The sequence below is a fragment of the Eretmochelys imbricata genome, chromosome 6, assembly GCF_965152235.1.
Source record: "Eretmochelys imbricata isolate rEreImb1 chromosome 6, rEreImb1.hap1, whole genome shotgun sequence".
NCBI classification, from domain to species: Eukaryota; Metazoa; Chordata; order Testudines; family Cheloniidae; genus Eretmochelys; species Eretmochelys imbricata.
This window is the reverse complement of record NC_135577.1, coordinates 83,237,754-83,261,937: the sequence shown is the minus strand read 5'-3', so window position 1 is coordinate 83,261,937 and position 24,184 is coordinate 83,237,754. Positions and strand designations below refer to the sequence as shown.

Here is a 24,184-nt window from a genome sequence, read left to right as displayed (position 1 = left end):
CAGTAGTAAATAGTTCATGGAGCACATTTCGATAGGAAAATTTTTCAGTCCAAAAATTTAGCCCAGTTCTAATCACTGAAGCATCACAAGCATTTATAAAGCCATTCTGTCTTTTATAATAAGGCTCCTTTACACAACTCTGGCAGTGTAAAGGACCCTTAAAACTTTTACACCTGTTTCATGCTCCTGGGGGAATTCACTAAGAATGGGAACAGTACACTAACAACAAAGAGAACAACTAAGCAGGTAGGCTGCTCCATTATGCTCTCCCTGAGGGGACAGAGCCTGCCTCATGCCTATTTCCAAACACCCTGAAGCACTGACCCTCCATGATATGTGTGCCGCAATAGCAAGCCAGAGGAACAGTGTCTCTTGTTTGATCACTTCCATGCCTGCTGAGCCCCCGCATGCCTTCCAGTGATGATTGACATCTCTGCCAGCTGTTCAGGCTGCCGGGGAGAAGCGAGTGACTGCTCTTTTAGCTTCCCTTTGCTTCCCCAAACAAGTCATTTTTCTGCGGGGAAACAGAGAAATCTGCAGACGACATGAATTCTGCCCCCGCACAGAATTGTCCCAGGAGTAACATTCTGAGGAACTCGGCAGATGAGATCTTGCAAATCTCTATAATATATCTCAGCGGTTCTCAAACTGTAGGTCGGGACTCCAGAGCGGGTCCCAATCCCATTTTAGTGGGGTTGCCAGGCTGGCGTTAGACTTGCTGGGGTCCAGAGCCGAAACCCCAGGGCTTCAGCCATGAGTGACAGGGCTGGGAAGTGAGGCTCAGGCTTCCTTCCCCCCTCCTGGGGTCATGTAGTAATTTTTGTTGCAAGAAGGAGCTCGCAGTGCAGTGAAGTTTGGGAACCCCTGAATATCTGTACAGAAAGGTAGATGACATACTGTTATGGATAGTTGTCATTGTTTCCAGTATATGCCCTCTTCTTTGTTTTTTTGTTTTGGCTTTTTTTGAAGAAGAAGAAAAAAATTGGGGGGATTTCTAGATAGGTTGTGGATTTTTTTATTTTTATTACTTTATGACAGTCAGTTACTCTTCAAAAGTGGGTATAATGGATGCGGACTTTTTTTCTTTCTCAGAACAGTAAATGCAGTAAACCTCTTGCACTATTATAAATGTTATTGCTTAAACCAGGGGTCCCCAACGTGGTGCCCGCGGGTGCAATGGCACCCACCGGGGCAGTTGTGTGTGCCCGCAGGACACCGCGCTGCCGAAATGCTGCCACTGAAGAACCGCCTGCCGAAATGCTGCCAAGAAGCGTTGCCATTCATTAAGACTGAAACTACGTTTGTGTTTGGGTCCTGCAGCATTTCTGTGTCTGAAATAATCTAGAGACTCTGTAGAGGGCTTCAGATTTGTCATAGCATTTTTTAACTCAAAAGTCACAGAAAAGTCATGATAAATGTATTAGAAATCATGGGTTTAGGTGTGTAAAATCATGGGTGCACTTTTTGAAACTGGGGGGCCCATGTAGGAGGGTTGCATTCTGTCCCCAGGGGGAGGGGGCATGTTATAGAGCAAGTCCACCTCGCACTCATCCCACAGTGGTGGCTCCTGTCTTGTGGGATTGGCCCAGCTCCCTGCTCCTGCCTTCATTTCTTGCCACAGTGTGCAGGCAGGGCCCTGCTCCCCCACCCCCCCTTTCCTGGTCCTGGAAGGATTGTAATAGATAAAGTTGATTCTTCCTCCAGGTTAATGGTGAGACAGGTGGGGACTCTGCCAAGCAGTGAAGTGAAGCTTCCTACCCCAGTGTCCCTGGTCTGTGTGGTGGTGGCAGCCAACACTTTCCCATATAGGATCAGAGAATCACAGAAATGTAGGGCTGGAAGGCACCTTTGGAAGTCATCAATTCCAGCCCCTTGAGCTGAGGCAGCACCAAGTAAACCTAGAGCATTGTTATAGATGTATGTCCAACCTATACTTGAAAACCTCCATTGATGGGGATTCCACAAGCTCCCTTGGAAGTCTATTCCAGAACTCAACTACCCTTATAATTTGAAAGTTTTTCCTAATATCTAACCTAAGTCTCCCTTGCTGCAGTTTACTGTTCAGGAAGGACAGGCAGGGCAGAAAAGGTGGGGGAGTAGCACTGTATGTAAGGGAGCAGTATGACTGCTCAGAGCTCCGGTACGAAACTGTAGAAAAACCTGAGTGTCTCTGGATTAAGTTTAGAAGTGTGTGCAACAAGAGTGATGTAGTGGTGGGAGTCTGCTATAGACCACCGGACCAGGGGGATGAGGTAGATGAGGCTTTCTTCCGGCAGCTCACGGAAGCTACTAGATCGCATGCCCTGATTCTCATGGGTGACTTTAATTTTCCTGATATCTGCTGGGAGAGCAATACAGCAGTGCATAGACAATCCAGGAAGTTTTTGGAAAGCGTAGGGGACAATTTCCTGATGCAAGTGCTAGAGGAGCCAACTAGGGGGGACGCTTTTCTTGACCTGCTGCTCACAAACTGGGTAGAATTAGTGGGGGAAGCAAAAGTGGATGGGAATCTGGGAGGCAGTGACCATGAGTTGGTTGAGTTCAGGATCCTGACGCAGGGAAGAAAGGTAAGCAGCAGGATACGGACCCTGGACTTCAGGAAAGCAGACTTCGACTCCCTCAGGGAACGGATGGCCAGGATCCCCTGGGGGACTAACATGAAGGGGAAAGGAGTCCAGGAGAGCTGGCTGTATTTCAAGGAATCCCTGTTGAGGTTACAGGGACAAACCATCCCGATGAGTCGAAAGAATAGTAAATATGGCAGGCGACCAGCTTGGCTTAATGGTGAAATCCTAGCGGATCTTAAACATAAAAAAGAAGCTTACAAGAAGTGGAATGTTGCACATATGACCAGGGAAGAGTATAAAAATATTGCTCGGGCATGTAGGAATGATATCAGGAGGGCCAAATCGCACCTGGAGCTGCAGCTAGCAAGAGATGTCAAGAGTAACAAGAAGGGTTTCTTCAGGTATGTTGCCAACAAGAAGAAAGCCAAGGAAAGTGTGGGCCCCTTAATGAATGAGGGAGGCAACCTAGTGACAGAGGATGTGGAAAAAGCTAATGTACTCAATGCTTTTTTTGCCTCTGTCTTCACGAACAAGGTCAGCTCCCAGACTGCTGCGTTGGGCATCACAAAATGGGGAAGAGATGGCCAGCCCTCTGTGGAGATAGAGGTGTTAGGGACTATTTAGAAAAGCTGGACGTGCACAAGTCCATGGGGCCGGACGAGTTGCATCCGAGAGTGCTGAAGGAATTGGCGGCTGTGATTGCAGAGCCATTGGCCATTATCTTTGAAAACTCGTGGCGAACCGGGGAAGTCCCGGATGACTGGAAAAAGGCTAATGCAGTGCCAATCTTTTAAAAAGGGAAGAAGGAGGATCCTGGGAACTACAGGCCAGTCAGCCTCACCTCAGTCCCTGGAAAAATCATGGAGCAGGTCCTCAAAGAATCAATCCTGAAGCACTTACATGAGAGGAAAGTGATCAGGAACAGCCAGCATGGATTCACCAAGGGAAGGTCATGCCTGACTAATCTAATCGCCTTTTATGATGAGATTACTGGTTCTGTGGATGAAGGGAAAGCAGTGGATGTATTGTTTCTTGACTTTAGCAAAGCTTTTGACACGGTCTCCCACAGTATTCTTGTCAGCAAGTTAAGGAAGTATGGGCTGGATGAATGCACTATAAGGTGGGTAGAAAGCTGGCTAGATTGTCGGGCTCAATGGGTAGTGATCAATGGCTCCATGTCTAGTTGGCAGCCGGTATCAAGTGGAGTGCCCCAGGGGTCGGTCCTGGGGCCGGTTTTGTTCAATATCTTCATAAATGATCTGGAGGATGGTGTGGATTGCACTCTCAGCAAATTTGCGGATGATAGTAAACTGGGAGGAGTGGTAGATACGCTGGAGGGGAGGGATAGGATACAGAAGGACCTAGGCAAATTGGAGGATTGGGCCAAAAAAAATCTGATTAAGTTCAATAAGGATAAGTGCAGGGTCCTGCACTTAGGACGGAAGAATCCCATGCACCGCTACAGACTAGGGGCCGAATAGCTAGGCAGCAGTTCTGCGGAAAAGGACCTAGGGGTGACAGTGGATGAGAAGCTGGATATGAGTCAGCAGTGTGCCCTTGTTGCCAAGAAGGCCAATGGCATTTTGGGATGTATAAGTAGGGGCATAGCGAGCAGATCTAGGGACGTGATTGTTCCCCTCTATTCGACATTGGTGAGGCCTCATCTGGAGTACTGTGTCCAGTTTTGGGCCCCACACTACAAGAAGGATGTGGATAAATTGGAGAGAGTCCAGCGAAGGGCAACAAAAATGATTAGGGGTCTAGAACACATGACTTATGAGGAGAGGCTGAGGGAGCTGGGATTGTTTAGTCTGCAGAAGAGAAGAATGAGGGGGGATTTGATAGCTGCTTTCAACTACCTGAAATGGGGTTCCAAAGAGGATGGCTCTAAACTGTTCTCAATGATAGCAGATGACAGAACGAGGAGTAATGGTCTCAAGTTGCAGTGGGGGAGGTTTAGATTGGATATTAGGAAAAACTTTTTCACTATTAGGGTGGTGAAACACTGGAATGCGTTACCTAGGGAGGTGGTAGAATCTCCTTCCTTAGAGGTTTTTAAGGTCAGGCTTGACAAAGCCCTAGCTGGGATGATTTAACTGGGAATTGGTCCTGCTTCGAGCATGGGGTTGGACTAGATGACCTTCTGGGGTCCCTTCCAACCCTGATATTCTATGATTCTATGATCCATTACTACTTGCCTTCAATGGATATGGAACACAGTTTATCACCATCTTCTTTATAACAGCCTTTAACATATTTGAAGACTGTTATCAAGTCCCTCCTCAGTCCTTCTTTTCTCACAACTTAAACATGTCCAGTTTTTTTAACCTTTTCTCATAGGTCAGGTTTTCTAACCTTTTATCCTTTCTGTTACTCTCCTGTGGACTCTTTCCAGTTTGTCCACATCTTTCCTAAAGTGTAGTTCCCAAAACTGGACACGGTATGCCAGCCGAGGGCTTACCACTGCTGAGTAGAGGGGAATAGTTATCTCCTGTGTCTCATTAATGACCCACCTGTTAATGCACCCCAAAATAATATTAGCATTTTTTGCAACTGCATCACGTTGTTTACTTGTATTCAGTTTGTGATTCTCTATAACCTCCAGATTATTTTCAGAAGTACTGCCAACTATCCAGTTATTCCCTGTTTTGTAGTTGTGCATTTCAACCAGTTGTGCCACCTACTTTATAGTAATTTTATCTAGACCACATTTCCTTAGTCTGCTTATTAGAATGTCATTTCGAACAGTGTCAAATGTCTCATTTAAATTAAGATCTGTCACATCTACTGTTCCCCCATCTGCCAGGGCAGTAACCCTGTCAAAGAAGGAAATTAGTTTGGTTTGGCATGGTTTATTCTTGACAAATCCATCTTGGCTATTTCTTATAACCTTGTTATCCTTTGGGAGCTTGCAAATTGATTGTTTAATTTGTTCCAGTATTTTACTTGGTATTGAAGTTAGGCTGACTGGTCAGTAATTCCCTGGGTTCTCTTTGTTCCTTTTTTAAAAAGATTGGTATAATGCTTGCCCTTCTGCAGTCCTCTGGGACCTCACCCACCCTCCACAGGTTCTTGAAGATAATTGCTAACAGTTCCAAGATTGCTTTAGCCTAGTTCCTTAAGTATCATAGGATGAATTTCATCTGGCCCTGTCGACTTGTATACATCTAAATATTCTTTAACCTGTTTCCCTCTTTTGGCTTTCATTCCTTCCCCCTTGTTGTTGTTAACTGAGTATCTGGTCTCCCTTAACCTTTTTAATGAAGACTGAAGCAAAATAGACATCAACAGTGCAGCTTTCTTGATGACATCAGTTATTAGCTCTCTTCACCAGCTTCAACCACTGTGTTTTTTTTTTTGTTTTTTTCCCAATAGTGGACCTGTATTGTCACTGGCAATTAGTTCTAACGGAGAACAGTGTTTTAGTGGTGGCATTGATGCAACCATCCAGTGGTGGAACATGCCTAGCCCTAATGTGGATCCTTATGATACATATGGTAAGTGTCTTCTGAGAATGAAAGATTGTCAGCATTTAGACTTAGAAGAGACTTCTAATACTATTATTGTTTGATTCTAAAGTGGTTCTGAAAGCTCATGAAGAGCTTTTATTAAAAAATGTCACAGGTTATCTGAATTACTACAAACAAATCTTTATTAATATGATTTTGGGTATGTCTGTAAACAGGTCAAGTAAACAGAGCTAGATTACAACTGGCTCAGGTATCTTAGGTACTGGATCAGTGAAGCTGTAGTAGGTCACACTTCTGTGTGGGCTAGCCCGACAAGTGGTTCTGAGGCTTGTGTAGCCTGTGCTGAAGCACGCACTGCTGTAGCTTCACTGTTCTGGTATCCAAGTTAAGTAGATTAAAGGTAGCTCAGGTATGTCTACTTGAGCTGCACTCATACTCCGTGATTACAATATAGATATATCATTTGTGTTGTGTATTCTAAAGATGGGATATGTGCATGTTGTACATCAAATGTATAAGTATGACAAAGAATATTATCTCATTCTCTGATCATTTTTAGTCCCCAGATAAAGCAGAGTACAGTACATATATTTTAGCTTATTTTTGTTCTAAAGCTATTGATAGGCTTTCTGAGTGGGACACGTGCTTAATGTGTGTCTGTTTTCCACCTGTAAAATCGGTAATTCTTGCTCGCTTTTTGTGTAGTGATTTCAGATCCTTGGATGGAAAGTGATATCGGAACACAGAACTTTTTAAACTATTTACTAAGTTCTACCAAACCCGTCATTAAAATTATCACATGTACATAAAGATATATTTACCTTTCTTTCTTCCTTCCTTCCAGTCTGCAGGAAATGTGCCTTTAATTTTTTTGGTTTTGTTTCTTTTGTGGTGGTGGTAAAAGCTACAGATGTGCTTTTTGTCATCTTGCACATGATTTGTGTAAAATCTAGAAGATACATTAAATTAAGTTGGAAATTAAAATACAAACCATTTTGATGAACAAGCATTTGAAATTATCTTGAGTGACTTTGTGATAGGATATTTTAAATATCATATAGAGTAGAATATCAGGGTTGGAAGGGACCTCAGGAGGTCATCTAGTCCAACCCCCTGCTCAAAGCAGGACCAATCCCCAATTTTTGCCCCAGATACCTAAATGGCCCCCTCAAGGATTGAACTCACAACCCTGGGTTTAGCAGGCCAATGCTCAAACCACAGACACCTGACACAGAGCCTGGTCTGTCGGATCAGTCTGTTTCCAGTGTTCCCTCTTTGAGTAGTCGTCCTGCTACTTAATTCTAAGATTTTCAACTGAAAAGGGACATAACTTTAGTTTTCTGGGTTCTTAAAAGGAGAAGAAGGCAAAATCACTAGAGCCCTGCATCTGATCTGCAAAAGTTATCTGTGGATGCAGATATCCGCAGATTTGCAGGGCTCTACACTAGGGGCTGGGCTGAGGCTCCAAGGCATCCGCCCTGCTGGAGCCTGGTCAGGGAGACCCATGGGCAGCTGTGCAGACCCTCCACCTGCCCTGAGCCAGGTGGGGAGCCTTGGGGGCGGGGATATGGCCAGGGCTGCTCTTAAACCTCTCCCCCCTGCACCGCGGGCAGGTGGAGGGTCCACCGCAGCTCCCCGATTGGGTTCCATGTTGGCCTGGGCTGGCGGAGACCTGTGGAGCTGCCCGGGGGTTGCTCTGGCCCCCCACCCAGGGCAGGTGGCATGTCTGCCACAGTTGCCTGCCCAGCTCTTACAGTGGCCAGGCTGCGGGTCCAAGGTGCCCTCCCTCTCCGGCCAGAGCCGGGTCGGGGAGAGACGCCCTGGCAGCTCTGGGGAGCTGTACCAGACCTTTCACCTGCCCTGGGTGGGGGGCCCGAGCAGCCTTCCGCCCAGGACAGTGAAGATCCCTTCTCCAGGTTATACAGCTACGAGATCAATACCAATTTCTTCAGCTCCCTCATTCATGGTACCATCAGATTTATTGGTATCTGATCATCCAGAATCATCTCTACAGGCTCATGCTGACATTGCATTATTGGTACTGTGTATGCGTGAATCATTGGTATCATCTATTGAACATCTGACTGCAAGGTCTGGCACTCCCTTAATGAAACTCCTCAAGCCCAACCGGTGTGGGGCTCAGAAAAAAAACTGGGTCCATCTGTGAGCAGCCCTATGTTTAGGATGGAAGCATTGTTTTGGGAACCCTGAGTGAATTTTTCTTAAGGCTTGTCAGAAGGGTGCCAGCTAGAGCCAAGTTTTGTTAGATCTTTCTAGCTTCTTTCTGAATTATGTTTTAAAAGATTAATCTATCCCTGCCCCTCACTTTGTTCCTTCCCTCCCTGTTCTTTTCTGCTTCCTCATAAATGTATAAATAATGCTGCAGGGCCAGTCATGCCCAAAGCCTGATATGAAGGAATTTTAAAAATATATTGGAGAGGGAGGGGAAGAGGAAGGAAGGACATGTTTTCTTGGCGCCACTCACCCCAAAGCAGAAAGGAAGCCTCCAAGAGTTCTTTTATGTCATTTTTTTGGTGAGGAGACTGGCACAAGAATCCTAGAGCTGTCAGGTTTGTGAAAGGGGAGAGCCTGGTAAGCAGCTGCTAGAGCTCCGATCTTCTCTTCTCCCTCTCTCCCAGCTACAAACAAGGCCCGTTTCAGCTTCTCTGCTCCCTATATCTGGCCATCCCTTTGAAGCATCGCAGGAGCGGAGAAGAGCATCAGGCTGGGTCTGGCCAGCCCCTTCTGTCATCTTAAAAAAGAAAAATTGCCTTACTTATATCCATTTAATTCCATTTTACTCATTTGTCATTGCGAACAGCTGAGGTGCCTTCAGCTGTGGAAATTAATTTTAATGATACTGTTGATTAAAGATGAAAGTGCCTGCTATCCACGTCAATGAGTAACTGCTACCTAACTTTTCATCTGGTTGGCTCTGTAACTATGGAACTATTATTAAAATAGTAATTCTTTCTGTACATCAGAGTTCCAGGTGAATCATATCATTATTACAGATGTTATGAAAATGATTATTATTAGTATGCTTTCAGTAAAGGACATGCGTGAAAACATTTACATTGATTTGTCTAAAATATTCATTGTACTAGCCCATTTTATTTTATAGAACACAGAGATTGAAATTAGGTTTCCAACTCATCTACTGACTGACAACTAAATTAACACACACAATGTGTGAAATTACAAGTGTCTGCTTTGGATCCAATTTTAGTTTTTCATTACAGTTTAGTTCAGAATTCTGTAATCTCCCTTTTATTTTGGCGTGGTGGGTTTTTTGTTGTTTGTTGGTTACTGGTTAGATTTTCTCTTACTGATTTCTACAAGATGTTACATGGTTATATTATCTATAGTGTATTAATCACTGACACTGGAAAATACCAACTATGGTTTTTGAGTTTACCATAGGAATTATTTTGTACCTAGGTAAAAACAGAGTTTTTTAGTATTTCTCATCTTCAGGAAAAAGCTTTAACTTTGGAATTTTTTTTTCCTTTCCAGAGCCAAACGTTCTAGCTGGCACATTAATTGCTCATACAGATGCCGTCTGGGGTCTTGCTTATAGTGGTATAAAGAATCATTTACTATCTTGCTCAGCAGATGGCACTATTAGATTATGGAATCCACCAGAAAAATTGCCCTGCATTTGCACTTACAATGGAGAAAAGGGTGAGTATGATGTTTGCATTTTTTTTTTAAAGGCATTTTTGTTTAAAAATTTGTGTGATAGGAAGGGGATGTTTGTTTCCTCAGTTTGCCCAAACCAAATATCAACTTACAGTATTTCTAGGACTAAAGGAAAACTCCTGGAACTCCAAGGAAATGCAGCTGTGATGAACCTCTGAAATGAAGCCTTCACTCCCTTCTACAGCCTGCCATCCTTCCTCTTCAGATGCTAGCTCTTTAAGTAGAACGAGTTCTGCACAAAGCTTAGCTGGTTTTGGCAATCTTACTTTTAAAAATGTCTTTATTGCTGATAATTAAGGTAGCTTTATTATTTCTTTTTGCAGCATTTTGTAAAAACTCTAAAAGGAGTTTCTTTGGTAATTACTGTAGAAGAAAAATAGGAAAGATCAATTAAACCTTTAAGGTAACTTAAGAGTTTTATTTCCCTATCTAATCTTTTTTTTTTTTTTTTCTTTTCTATTAGAGCATGGAATACCTACATCAGTTGACTTTATAGGTTGTGATCCTGCTCATATGGTCACTTCTTTTAGCACTGGCAACACAGTCATTTATGATTTAGAAACATCCCAATCACTGGTGATGCTCTCATCACAGATAGACTCTGGTAAGTTAACATGAATTAGTTTTGTCTCATATATGCAGTTTAGATGTGTGCTCTTTCAAAAGCTTCAAGAGCTTTGTTCCTCTTTTTTTCTGTATTGCACAATTTCACATTTTAATTCTATTCTGACTTTTTCTTATTCTTTGATTGTCATGTGGAGATGTCAAATCATAGAAATAGGGGAGTAAATGAGGAAAAGTAACTTTCTTGGCAAAGGAAAAAATTTTCATCTTTGTAAAAAAGGGTTTGAGAGAATCTGGAATGATCTGAAGGATAAGTATGGCGATAATTCAGAAAGGGTTACAGAGATGCTGAAAGTGACAGAACCTTGCCAAAAAACTAAAAATGTAGCTAGTCTTTCAAGAACCAATTCCCTGAATTAAATATGAAGGAACAGAGTTCTAACTACATAGGCATTATGCATAAATATGTTAAATGCAGGCAATATGGTTCTAACACAAAAGAGAAAGTGTAGAATTCTGAATGTACTTTACAGAATCCATATGTCTTAATTGCTGACTCTCACTGTCCTCTAAACCAGGAGGTTGAGCACCAGGATCATATCCAGTGCTGAGAGTGCAGTAGAACATCAGTGTTGCCCTGTCATACGTGCCGGCATTTAAACCCCTTCTCTGTAAAATAAGGTTGAAAATCTAGTGTCATGAGAGGGCAATGTACTGCTTCATATGTAACAGCTCAGTTTGTCTAGTCTTTACCCTGATAGTATTTAATGGCTAGTATTAAGCACTTTGAGACAGCTAGATTATGAAAGAAGCTATAGAGAACCATAGTCTGTGTAATATTGGCCTTGATACTAAGATAGGAGCCCATATAAAGGGAGGTACATACCTCTTTGATAGAGGATAAAAATTTAAATAGCTAAACATCAAAAAGGAAATCCAAAACTTCAGAGAAGTATTCTTTCACAAGGCGAATGATACACCAATGTATAGAAGAGACTATTTTAAAGACATTGTGTGTACCATTAAGTAATTTAAGTAGAAATAAGACATTTGTGTAGTGCATAGAAAAAGAGAATCTAGTTAGTAGGTTAGGAGTCAAACTTGTCTTTTTTGTGCCCCTCTCCTCTCCCCCACCTCCATTATTACTACCATGAAATGCAAACCTAATCTCTTCACCCTCTCTCTAAAGTATCTTTCATACATATAGCCCAATCACAAAAATTTTTATCTTCATAATACACTGATTAGAGTGCATGTGGATTAGTCCCTGCCCTGGAAAGCCAGAGCACATCACATGTATTTCTATCTTTCATTACATATTTTATTCTAAAATGTCTCAATAACTTTCCTGACGCGTGAAGTTCCATCTATTCGTTCACTGGTTATTTTTTAATATTGTGTTCTCTTGGGCAATATTATTATTTGCTGACTGTATTTTTACTATTTGTCCATCAAATATTTTACCTATAACTTTCTATCTTTTCAGGTTTGCAGTCAAGTAATCATATTAACAGGGTAGTAAGTCATCCTACTCTTCCTGTAACAATTACAGCTCATGAAGATAGACACATCAAGTTTTTTGACAATAAAACGGGTAAGGATACTAAAAACCTAGTGCATTAAGCTGAGTAATGTTTAAAATAAATCTGGGTGGGTATCGGAGGGTCCTACCACACGCTACTTGTTGCAGAATCATAGCATAATTTTTTTGTTCCACTGTTACATGTTAGTGTAAAAGAAACATTCCCCTTACAGTAAGAAAATATCACTTTTCCAATATTGTCTTCATAACCTTCATCAGATAATCCTGCCTATACTTACTTGGATATAAGTGAAACATCACATTTTGCATTTTAGTCATCTTGTTGTAAATCCATAACTGACTGAAAATCTGAGGCCTTGTTAAAGGATTCGTTCTCAACTGAAATGTGTGTGGGGGTGGGAGAAAATGAGCAAAATATTTGGATACTCATCCATAAGGCTAAGATTTAGTCATGGGTATTTTTAATAAAAGTCCTGGACAGGTCACGGGCAATAAACAAAAATTCACGGCCCATGACCTGTCCAGGACTTATACTATAAATACCCCCAACTAAATAATAGGTGCTCTACGGGCCCCAGGGCACTGCTGCTGCTTGGGTGGTGGAGGTTGGGGTAGGCTCCAGAGTGGAGGATGGCCCAGGGCACTATGGCTACTCGGTGATGGACGGCAGCCCGGGATCTTTTTGGTTCACAGGCAAGCCAGTTAGCTTCCAGATTAGGCACTCCTGTGTCCCAGTCAGTCCCCTTACATTTCTCTCTTGGGGCTTCTGACCGTGCTTCAGCTTGCAGCAGAGCCAAGCAGCTCTCCTTGCAGATAGGCCTGAGCAACATGATGCAAGATTCCCATGGGCTTGTCAGCATTTCTGAGGCTGTGAGAAGGAGCTCTCTCAATTATTTACGAGGGACCTATCACTTTAGCCAGTGAGCGCCAGTACTAAGTCATCAGGGGAAAGCTGTTTTTTCTTTGTTGTTTTTGGGGGATATGATGAATTCCCTTTCTGTATTAGCTTCCCAGGTAGTGCTTTACTACTTTTCCCTGAATCTTGGCAGCTGCTTCTAAAAGCCAGTCTTTCTTGACCAAAAATGTCCCTTGTTAAATATCACAAATCCAAATTTCAATAAAGTAACTTCTCCTTTCATAAACAAGTAGATATCAGCCTAGAGCTACCCAAACTCTTTCCAAGTATGGCTGAAATGCAGTGGAGAGCCCAGGATTGCATTAGGAAGCTACATCTGAGGTAGTGAGAGAATATTTTCCCTTTGGCCCTCATGGGCTTTGATTACCATGGGTAATAGGTCCTCTCCATCATTGCTAAGTACTACTTTATAGAGTGCCTCCCCATTCCCTTTGCCTTATTCTTTTCCATACCCTGCCTCTCCCCAAAAATTAAACCTGTCATCTGTTTCTCTCCTGTCATCTCTTTCTCTCCTGTTAAAGATCAAGGTCATTACCTACAGACCTGTTGGAACAAGAAGTAATTTATTGTGGCCAAGGAGTTGATTGGGGCTGCTAGAGGCCCATTTTAGACTTAAAATGACTTATCTGTTTTACAAGCTGGAAGCTCTGTAAAAGGAGATGAGATGAGAGAATGGATAGAAAAATGTAGACACAGCAACTGTGCTAGGGTATGTCACAAGGTGTTCCTATACTGCAACAAAAAGATTGAGAATGGCTGTCCCCCCACGTACTCAGTGTCTAACTGTTTGCCATATTTGGGGTCAGGAAGGAGTTGTTCCCCAGGTCAGATTGGTAGAGACTCTGGGGGTTTTTTGCCTTTCTCTGCAGCTTGAGGCATGGGTCACTTACTTGTTTGAACTAGAATAAATGGTGGATACTCTAACTTGAAATCTTCTAATCAAGATTTGAGAACTTCGGTAACTCAGTCAGAGGTTACAGGCCTATTGCAGGAGTGGGTGGGTGAAGTTCTGTAGCTTGCGATGTGCAGGAGGTCAGATGATCATGATAGTCTCTTCTGGCCTTAGTCTAATGAATTTGAGTTTATCAGAGTACTAGCTTTCTGTTCTTTACAGCATCTGTCTGCTCTTCCACATTGTCCACCACATATTTATAAAACTTAATGTATATGTGAGGATGTATTTATTTGGGTTTAAATAAACATATTCCAAATGGTTATACCAAAGTTTTGATATCTTTGCCATCATTTTAAAAACAGAAGAGTGGTGCATTGCCTCCCTCTTGTTCCCATTTCCCATACATGTGTGTGTATATATAACCACCAAAAAAAAAATCATAAATCAAATCAAAACATTCCCAAAAGAAAACCAGCCCCTTATGCCTTCCAAATTCCCAGGACTAATTCCCCAGAGCCTGCCTTGAATTGGAAGCTGGAGACTAGCGTAATGCCCCTCTGTCTTCCTTTTGTTTTTACTAGAATGTTCTCATTTGTGAAAAATTTGAACCACCTCTAATTACATCTTGTGTATTTGTTTTGCGGCAGTTGCAGTCACAATGGAAGTTATTTAATTCTAGCACACATGCATGTATACAAGTTGTGGTCATGAAAGGTCACGGTGATCATATTGAAACTGAAATTCCTCAATCTTCCTCATCCTGCCCTTCAGTGGGCCTCAGTGATGACTTGTGGACACGTGTAACAGTGTAGTTGTCACCATGTCCACTTAGTCTTTGGTCATCTTGTTATGATTGCCAATGAAAGTGCTAAACATTTTAGAGATATGGTGTGTGTACTGTGAATATATCTACCTGAAAGTCGCCCAAGACCACCACCATGCTCTATATAGGCTGTGAAGCATCTTTCACATAGTTGTTAAAAATTATTAATAACAAGTAGTTAGAGTTTAAAGCTATATAAATGAATGTCAATTCCGGTATGGTTCTAACATATTTCATTTTAAATCTATATTGTTTGCTACCTCATATTAAATTGATTCCTTAATATAATTCTGTCGAAAAATATTAAGACATTTCCCGGGAATTGATACTTTATTTTGCTTTTAGGTAAAATGATCCATTCTATGGTTGCTCACTTGGATGCTGTCACAAGTCTAGCAGTAGATCCCAATGGAATCTATTTGATGTCTGGAAGTAAGTTTTAACTTTCTGTATTACCTACATATTTTGCTTTAATAAAATTTAAAGATTACCTACATATTTTGCTTTAATAAAATTTAAAGATATGAAAACCTAACTTTTTGTATCTTTCTTTTTAACACAGGCCATGACTGTTCCATTAGATTATGGAATTTAGACAGCAAGACTTGTGTACAAGAAATAACAGCCCATAGGAAAAAGTTGGATGAGTCAATTTATGACGTAGCTTTTCATCCATCAAAAGCATATATTGCCAGTGCAGGAGCTGATGCCCTTGCCAAAGTGTTTGTGTGACACAACAAAACAAACCTGCACCATACTAGCAGGTCTGCTTGGACAAGAAAAGAGGGAATGCATCACTGCCATCAATGAAACGGCTACCAATAGGACACTACATCTGATCTGCCTGGACGAAGGCTGTATGTGGGGCAGGTTTTAAGTTGGTGAAAAGTCACTGCATCTTGAATAATGTCAGGCTTATTAATTTAACTGTAATTACTGTATTTTTTTTAAAAAAAGAAAACCAGTATTTGTAGCCTGGACTGAATATGAACTGAGCATATGTCTGTTCTTTAGGTGTCTTTAAGCAAACGTGGAGTCTGATCTTACAAAAGACTTTTTTATTTTGGACTCTGTGTGCTGCCTTAGGGTTAGGAATGTGGTGCTCTTGTGGGGGGGAAGTGAGCTCCAAGAGTAGCTTTCTTTTCATCTCTTAGTGATCTTCTGTTTATCAGTTGAATGCCACAGATCCCCTTTTAAACTTTTATTTTGCTTTAAAGAAAAGGAAATTTAACTTAAAATATTTTAGCATTAGTTGCACAAAATGTTTGGATAAAATTCTAGTTTTTATAAGTCTTTTTATATATTTAGCCTGTCACAACAGTGCTCAAGATTGTATTGATGATATTTTTTCTGCATTATAGAACCCTAAAACACAGAGATCTCACTGACCCGCTGCCGTGTAACCACAATCTTCCCTTCTTTTGCCTAATACAGCTCAGCTAAGTCCTTTCATTAAGGATGCTAATTCATCATCATCACATAACTGTCTTCATAAATGTAAAGACTGTAAAGAAGTATGTTTAAATGAAACACAGAGGGGTTGTAATACCCTCCCAGTGAACTCTTAAAAAAATTAATCTTGGCATCCTATCACTATGTGATATTTTGTACATCTTACTGTATTTACAAGTTTATTTATCAAGGATTACCCATCTTGCTCATGGCCTCTTGTTATTTATTTCACTTTTTGTTGGTCTTTATATCCTTTTATGTAGTGTGTTAAAGGGCCCTGTATATCTATTATGGCACTCTTTGAACAGTCTAAAATAGACTAAAAATGGGACATTTCATAGTTTTTAAAGTTACAAACCAAGATTATTTTTTCCAGTTAAGTATCTGGAGTGAAGTTGATTCCAGAAAAAACAATCTTGTTTCAGAACTTTTGGAGTGAAAAATGCTTATTTGCGTTTCAAATAGAATACAGAAGTAGTTGAATCAAGATTCATAAATCTGCTGTGTTTGGGCTAGTTATTCCCTGCTTTTATTTTTTTCAAATGTGCTTCAGTTTATGGTGTAACTAAAGATTTTGTTTGTGTAATGCATGATTAAGACAATAAAGTATTTTTTCTAGTCTTCCACAAAACTTTTCTGATCAGTTTGCGGGTTTTGATGAGTTTTGTAAGGTTTCTGTTTTACAAACTATGAATCAGCAAATTTTTAAGATTGTACCACGTAGCAAAAGTACAACAGTTGAAAAATAATGTATATAAAATGCATATAATAAATATTAAATGGTGTACCTGTATGTTACTGTTGGCTACATTATTTTGTGTTGCACAGTTTAAAGGTGACATTTTATTCTGCAAATTACTAAATTCAGAAATGTCTAAATTTTAGTGAAATTACATCTTTTTATGCTGTTTAAATAAACTTCATTGTTTTTAAAAACTGGTAATATTTATTGGGCTATAAACAGATTTTTAGTTACTAGCAGCAACACCCCATATAAGAACATGTCTCCAAAGAGTGAAACTCATACTGCATTTTTAATAGTTTTTCTGTCTGAGAATAACTTGAAAATGACTCTCATACATTTTTAGAGCATTTTTGGAATTGTAATGATCATGCTCTTCAGTTATTTCAAGAGATGAAGTGATATGAACATGGGATTGGGGGTCGAATAGATACCCAGGTTTTATTCCCAACTCTGTCAACTGCCTCATGATGAATAAGCTAAATTTTTGTGCCCCAGTTTCACTCTCTGTAAAATGAGGTCTACTCATGTTTATAAAGTTCATCCTCCAGTGACGGAGGATGCACTGAAAGTGAAGTCGGCTTCTGTTAAAAGCAGACTAAAGCTGACATTGAGCCAATTTGCATGATGACTCTGTTTGCTGAAAACGTGTTAGCTGAACGGAAATTAAAAATGAATATTGCATTGCGGTCTGTAACTTTCTTTGTAATTATGCTTTGCCCAGATATAAATATGCTTTGAGGCCTTGGAAAATGTTCTTATAAGTGGTGACAGCTGTAGTTCCATGTGATCCATCCAATTTAGCAATAAGAAGGTAGATCTCTCCATCTCAAGTCAAGCAAATTGGATGAAAAACAAAAGAAAACTGATGTGCCCATGGAAGGCACAAAACGGTAATCATTCTGAAATTAATTTTGTTTTTAGGAGCAATATGGTGCAGTAAGTTATATTGTGTAGAAATGGGAGAACTTTGCCCATTACCATCAAGGTGAGGCTTTCAGTAGCTGCTTGTTTGGACACTAAGTTTCTTTTTTTAAAAAATTAGCTAATTTGCACTTCTTTTGTTCGTTTCAGTCTAAAATGTTCAGCTAATGAACAGTCAAGAGTGTGATTTGAATTTTATTGGAAATAATTTCGTGATCACCTTTTCTGAAGCTGAAAATTGTTTCTGGCAGCTTTTCCAGACTGCTGCATTTTAATGCTTAAATGAAATGTGATTGTTTATTAAACATTGCCATGCATAAACATTTACCTCATTTTCTATAATTGTATTAAAATTGAAATGGTAAAAAAAACTGTTTTTCTTAAGTTGAATCTTGTTGTTATGGTGTTTTTAGTGTCTTAATGTTATGTTGGATCAAATTATGTATCTTGGCTTCATTTACTGAATAATGACCTTACCTCTGGTATAGACTGTGTTATTTAATTGATTGCAGTGCCTAACATTAAAAATGCTATCAGTTTATTTAAATTACAGAACAGTTTATGGCATTGTCAATGGAACAAGTTGACACTGTGTGCTGCAGTAGACACTAATTAAAAACAAAATCTAAAATAAAATAAATCCTCTCCGGTTTGAAATGGGAGTACCATAAAGGACTGACTTGCTGGCATTTCTGCATCAGATGTCTTTCCGCTCCTGTTTCAAAGAATACATCTATTTCCATTCTCTCAGCATGCCTGTGTGTTGCAGGATCACTCCCCATCTTGCTGCTCGTTATAGGAACTGTGTTAAGCAGATGAATGGTACAGATTGCCCAGTATCGTGTCTGATAGGCCAATATCAAATGCTTTGAAATGTGTTTTGTTTTTTTTAAAAAAAAAACCCCAATCAAGCAGTCAGCCACCTTCATTTGTGAAATCGTAGGGGGAAATTTCTTCCTCATTTCAGCTACTGATAACTGTATGCTCTGAGGTGTAGGGATTGACTACCCTTGTCATTTTATCTTCATTGATGAACATGTGGTCTTACAAAATATCTGGTTTTGGATCTTTTGAAGCTTATCTTTGTCGCTATTATCTTTTTGAATATTTTTATTTATTTTCCTCAATAATACTTTGTGGCACGTGCAATTCCGTAGGCTAACAATATGCTGTGTAGAAAGTACTCCTTTATTCACTGTAGATCTGTTTACTTCAAAATTCATAGTGCTGTCTTGCCATATCCATTTGTTTTAGGTACATTTCTAACAGCAGTTGATTCCTAAACTGAGATCCACGGAAAGCTGTCTGGTCACATAATGTTGGCTGCCTTCCTTATTTACAACTGCTGCATCACATAAAAGGCAGTTAAAAATAAATACTTCTGTTGTGCAATCTATGTAGTTTAATGGGGATGTTAAGCGTTTCCAGTTAGGAAAGGAGATTGTCCACTTGATAGTGAACTGGAGATGAAGTTCATCGGACAATCTTTCTCTAGTAATGTCTGATACAGCCTATGAAAATATGAACTTTATCATATTGTCTTACTCTTTTTTTCCACAATAAATATTCAGTTTTTTACTTTCATCGAAGATCACTATCTATCATATCGCCACGTAGCAAACTTGATAGCAGAAATAGCCAGGGAAGAGCTGAGACAAGGTGATTACCGTTAACACTGCCTTCCAGATGAGGATGAATGGAGGTATATTTTCCATATTCTGTATTCTCGACATTGATGCACAGAGTGTGCATTTCCTTGAGCTGAAACTAACTCAGAACACACTGATAATATATATGAATAGTTCAGATTATTTTTTTAAACATAGATCATGTTGATATTTGCTTCGCTGGCCACAGTGTGACCCAGAATAGGCATTTGGCCCCATCTAAATAATTGTCATCAGCAGATGTTCATATTGGTGATTTTTAAATCAGTAACAGCTCTTTACCCTTTCATCCTGTGTTTACCAGGATTCTGTAAAGTCCCTAAGATGAGCTTCACCCAAATCCCTCCAGATACAATTTGCACTCTCAATTATTTTATTTCTGGTTTTGATAAGGTGATAAGGGAATTAGGTAACTGTAACAAGTTTGGCTAATATAAAAATACGAGGAACAGCATTGTCTAGTCATGGCCAGGGCAGGAAGCTGTGCCTGACGCTGACAGTTAATCTGTTATCTTGGAGAAGTCACTTAACCTCCCTCTCGGTGCTTAACCTTAACCTCAGTGCTTTAGAATCTGCTGAAAGGCAGTAAGTTAAGTGTACACTATTAATGTTTACTCTTACAGCAGTAGTAGTGGTTTGCCTCAGTTACAATTTCCTTATTTTTCTATAACTATTTTAAACTAGTTTTCTTTGTATTGATAAATAAAGGTCAATGATAAATAATTCCTGGAAGAGAAGCATTGTATAGTTGTGTTGGTGGTGATAACCTTTCAGGCCTGTAACTCCTTTTCAGTCCCAGACCCTGATTATTAGGTTGCCCTCTCTCCACTGTGGGAATATGCATTGCACCTTGAACTTAGTATTGATAAGACTCCCTCTGTTAAGGCCAGATCCAACAGTATATTCTAGCTACTTTGAACTACTCCAGGGCAACAAAAAGCAGCCAGAACATGCTGGCATGTTAAGATTAGTTACTATGCATCTCTGGAGCAGCGCAAAGCAGCTGCAGCATACCACGGAATATAGCCTGTAATATGCGATCATGCAACCAAATTCTTAAGGGCAGCAACAGTTGGGGAGAAAGGGCAAGTGATCCACCGATGAATATTCTGGTTTTGAGTGTGCACAGTCCACCCCCCTATACCATGCCATTGACTCATTTCAAGCAGTAGAATTACACCATGCAAGTTAACTGGGAAAGAATGAGTGATTATTACTGGTGTTACAATAACCTGACTTGACAGACCTGAGCTGTTGATTTGGCCTTATCTGTTAGTCTCTAGTCCATGATAATTAATTGTAATTATTAACTTGGCTTAATTACCACCTATGGTTTTCAAATGTAGTCAATGTACAAATTTAAATGAGCTTCAGCAATGTGGAAACCTTGAAGAATATGTTGGTTCTTTAAAGGATCTTTTAAATTTATTTTATTCAAATTAAGTAATGGATTTACCTGTGAATTTTCAGAAAATTAATTCTGTACTAATAGCAAGTGTTATGAGTGTGAAATGGATGCATGGTATTCGTGGGACATGAAGTTGAATCCCTGCTTTAAAAGCAAAATTGCAATTGTACAGATACAACTAATTTTTGAATATTGAGAGAATACTGGGTGACTCTGAAATGGAACAATGGCTAATGATATGTGCTGAAGACCATTGTTGTGTGGGGATAGGGCTCCTTCATATGAATTTACTTTGCTGACTAGGAGCCCACGCTATTTAAAGTGAATCGGAAGGATTAAGAAAATGGCCTCTGTTAACATTTCGGCATTCTTTGGTTGCAAACTGGGTTAGTCATCCGAAAGATAATGAGAAAAGCCAACTGACTCTACTGTGACATCTAGTTGGTAGAACCATTCCTTATGTTACAGATTTGATGAAAAAATGGAATACTGTAAACTGGAAAACCTCAGTGGTTGTTTGTCTTCATCAAACCAATATGTTCCATTCTACTGTGAAAAGTTACTGGTCCCCTCATTAGTAGAAGAAATATTTGACTTGGTTGTTGATGGATGTTTACATTTAGAATTGTGTTTGACTTGGATAACCTGGTGAGATTTTATAAATAAAAGGGGGAAAGTATCTATCTTATACTACTTTGATGGAAGATACTACTCCAATTGCCCAGTATAAAATAATATAACTTCTGGAGCTATGGCAATAAGTCACAATTTAAATAGTTTTAGATTGAAGGGGGGAAGATATGGCAGTCCATTTTGTGTGTGTGTAATCACTTTCTAATGAAATAGCGAATCTAATTTTTCTTCCTATGTCGTTCCCCCCCCCCCCTTTTTTTTTTTTTTTTTTTTTTTTTTTTTTTACAGTTTTGGGCCTTCAGTGTTACCTAAACAATGTCTAAATTTGCTTACAATCTCTGATAACTTGTGCAATAATAAACCCTGCAACATTTATTATGAACAATCCAGTATGTAACCAATCTTGCAGTTCTTAAGCCAGCAAAACTCACATTAGTGTCTGGGTTTGTTTTTGGTTTTTTAAGTTTGATTGCAGGATTGGACCCTTTATGAGCACACACACGTCCCATCTTATCTCAGCAGCAAAAAAGTTTGGTTGGACTAGGAGTATGCCAGGCTCCTGAGAAAAGAGGGCAATGCCCTTTCAGAGCCATATAACTCCTCCCCCGTTCACAGTCCACAATCAGATTGTGCCGAGGTGCAAAGAGAAAAGGTGTCTCTGTTTCCCTTGACCACCAATTGGCCAGCCCAGTTGGGAGTTGATTGGTAATCATGACTTACCATGCACATGAATCCCTCCTTAGCATATGAGCAATGTGCCTCAGGTGGTATGTGACCAGGCTTCATCACTGAGTTTGGTCTACTGGTTCCTTCTGCTTGTAAGCAGTCCTGAACCCACACCCAGCTATCTTGTTACTGTTGTTCTGCCCTCTCTATCCTACCATTTAAGTATTTTTTTTAACTGTGCATTCAATGGAAGCATTTCTTCTACCCCCTTCCCCCCCACCCCCAAAGGAAACTGGCTACTTTCACTTGCTTCAGGAATTAAAACAGTTCAGTCTTACCTTGTTTTTACTCATGTAAACAGGAATTTCCTTTGTCTAGTCTACGGAGACATTGAAAAGAAATATATTTCCCGTTGAAAGTGGTGTGTGAGATTGCCAATTTTGGAATGAGAGCCTCATGAGTGCTACAATTTATGGACTAAAGTCACAAATAGAAGAGGTATCACAAATGAAAGTTAGACTTCTTGTGTAAATTCTTGGAATGTAGACATGCCCAAATTTATACTGGAAGTTCAAAGAGTTGGTCGTGTTCAGTTATTAAAATCAAAGAAAAGTTCTGACATTGGATCTTCATTTCGAAAAGGACACATTTTTAACATTTAATTTTAACTCAATGAATTTGCTTCTGAATTCTTACCAAAATAATTTCATATTCTGAGAGGAGGATATGCTGTAAAAGAAAAATGAGGGGGAAGAGGATCTACACTTTTTCATACATAACAAAAAATGTTTAATACATAATAATGCTGATGCCAAATAAATTTGTTAGTCTCTAAGGGGCCACAAGGACTCCTTGTTATTTTTGCTGATACAGACTAACATAGCTACCACTCTGAAACCATTTACTGCGTTAACACTCTGCTCAAACTGACTCTATTCAGGCTTCTGGAAACATCTGGTTTACACTAGGCATGTTCAGAGATTTAATACAGGCACTAATACTGTCAGTGGTTCATCTTAGATTATTGATGAACAAGATGTCAGCTCAATCATTTTATTAAACACAGATAAATCCACACAAACACAGTTTAATACATTATCAACCAATCTGGGGAACAGGATTGCAGCAAGTTTCAATTTGTTCCAAAGTATTAGCTTGACTTATATTTATATTCCCCATGTTTACAACAAGGAGTAATAGCTCTTACTCCCTTTTTCTTATTGTAACGGGCTCTCTGCCAGTGGGGTCCTCCTTACGGCTGCATCTGAGGAATAGCTCCACCTGGTCTAAAGCCCCTTTTGTCCCTTGTTTGTGCTGCAACCCTTCTGACACTTCAAGAGTTATAGGGCTTCCTCTGGGAATCAGGATGCTCCTCCTTCATGGGTTGGTTCTCAGGCCAGATTACTATAGTTCTTCAAGCGATTCCTCATATCAATTCCAATTAGGCGTGCACGCACTGCGTGCACAACTGTCAAAGTTTTTCCCATAGCAGCACCCGTTGGGTTGGCTGTGGAGCCCCCGAGAGTGGTGCCTTTATGGCGCTCAATTTATGATCCTGCCGACCCAGCGCCCCCTCAGCTCCTTCTTACCGCCCATGATGGTTGTTGGAACTGTGGCGTCTTGCTTAGCGAGTTCTCCACGTTTCCCTAGCTTGTTTTATAGTTGTTATAACTTTTCTTTAGTTCTTGTAGTTTATTTTTGTTGGAGTTAGTAGCAGTTGGACTGGGGGGTTTACCCTCCATCCTGACCGCTTTTTCTTGGGAGGGCTTTCTGCCCAAGTCCAAAGGATTCAAACCCTGCAAATCCTGCTCCAAGCCCATGTGAATGGGCGACCCCCACAACTCTTGTCTGAAGTGTCTGGGGGAGGCTCACCAAGCCTATTAGTGCAGGATTTGCAAGGGGTTTCATCCTAGGTCCAAAAAGGAGTGTGAATTCCTCCTTAAGCAGCTCCTTATGGAGGCGGCACTTAGACCTCAGCTTCCTTTGGCACGGCAGGACCCAGCACCGAGTTCTTCAGTGCGCAGTGCCCCGGCAGCAGTGGTGAAAGCAGCACCATGGATGGACTCTGGTGGAGACCTGCGGCACCGCTGTTCCCCAGCAGTGACACCAGCGGCATCAACCCGGCACTGCTCCCGCTCCCCAGCACAGAAGAGGCACTAAAAGCAAGGGAGGAGTGTCTCTCCGTCCCTGAGACCCACTCCCCTGGAGCCAG

The 24,184-nt window shown here is 40.5% G+C and overlaps 1 protein-coding gene across 5 annotated transcripts in view; it reads left to right on the top strand.

Annotated features, from left to right (window-relative positions):
• STRN3 (striatin 3) overlaps positions 1-16,725 on the top strand; it is a 95,451-nt gene extending 78,726 nt beyond the window's left edge. For all 5 annotated transcript variants that reach the window (XM_077818983.1, XM_077818982.1, XM_077818981.1 and 2 more), the window contains 6 exons: positions 5,943-6,064; positions 9,554-9,721; positions 10,203-10,343; positions 11,790-11,897; positions 14,826-14,912; positions 15,043-16,725. In XM_077818983.1, the coding sequence (XP_077675109.1) occupies positions 5,943-6,064; positions 9,554-9,721; positions 10,203-10,343; positions 11,790-11,897; positions 14,826-14,912; positions 15,043-15,212 (796 nt within the window). In that variant the 3' untranslated portion in view covers positions 15,213-16,725. The remainder of the gene's footprint in view (positions 1-5,942; positions 6,065-9,553; positions 9,722-10,202; positions 10,344-11,789; positions 11,898-14,825; positions 14,913-15,042) is intronic.
• The last annotated feature ends 7,459 nt before the right edge of the window (positions 16,726-24,184 follow it).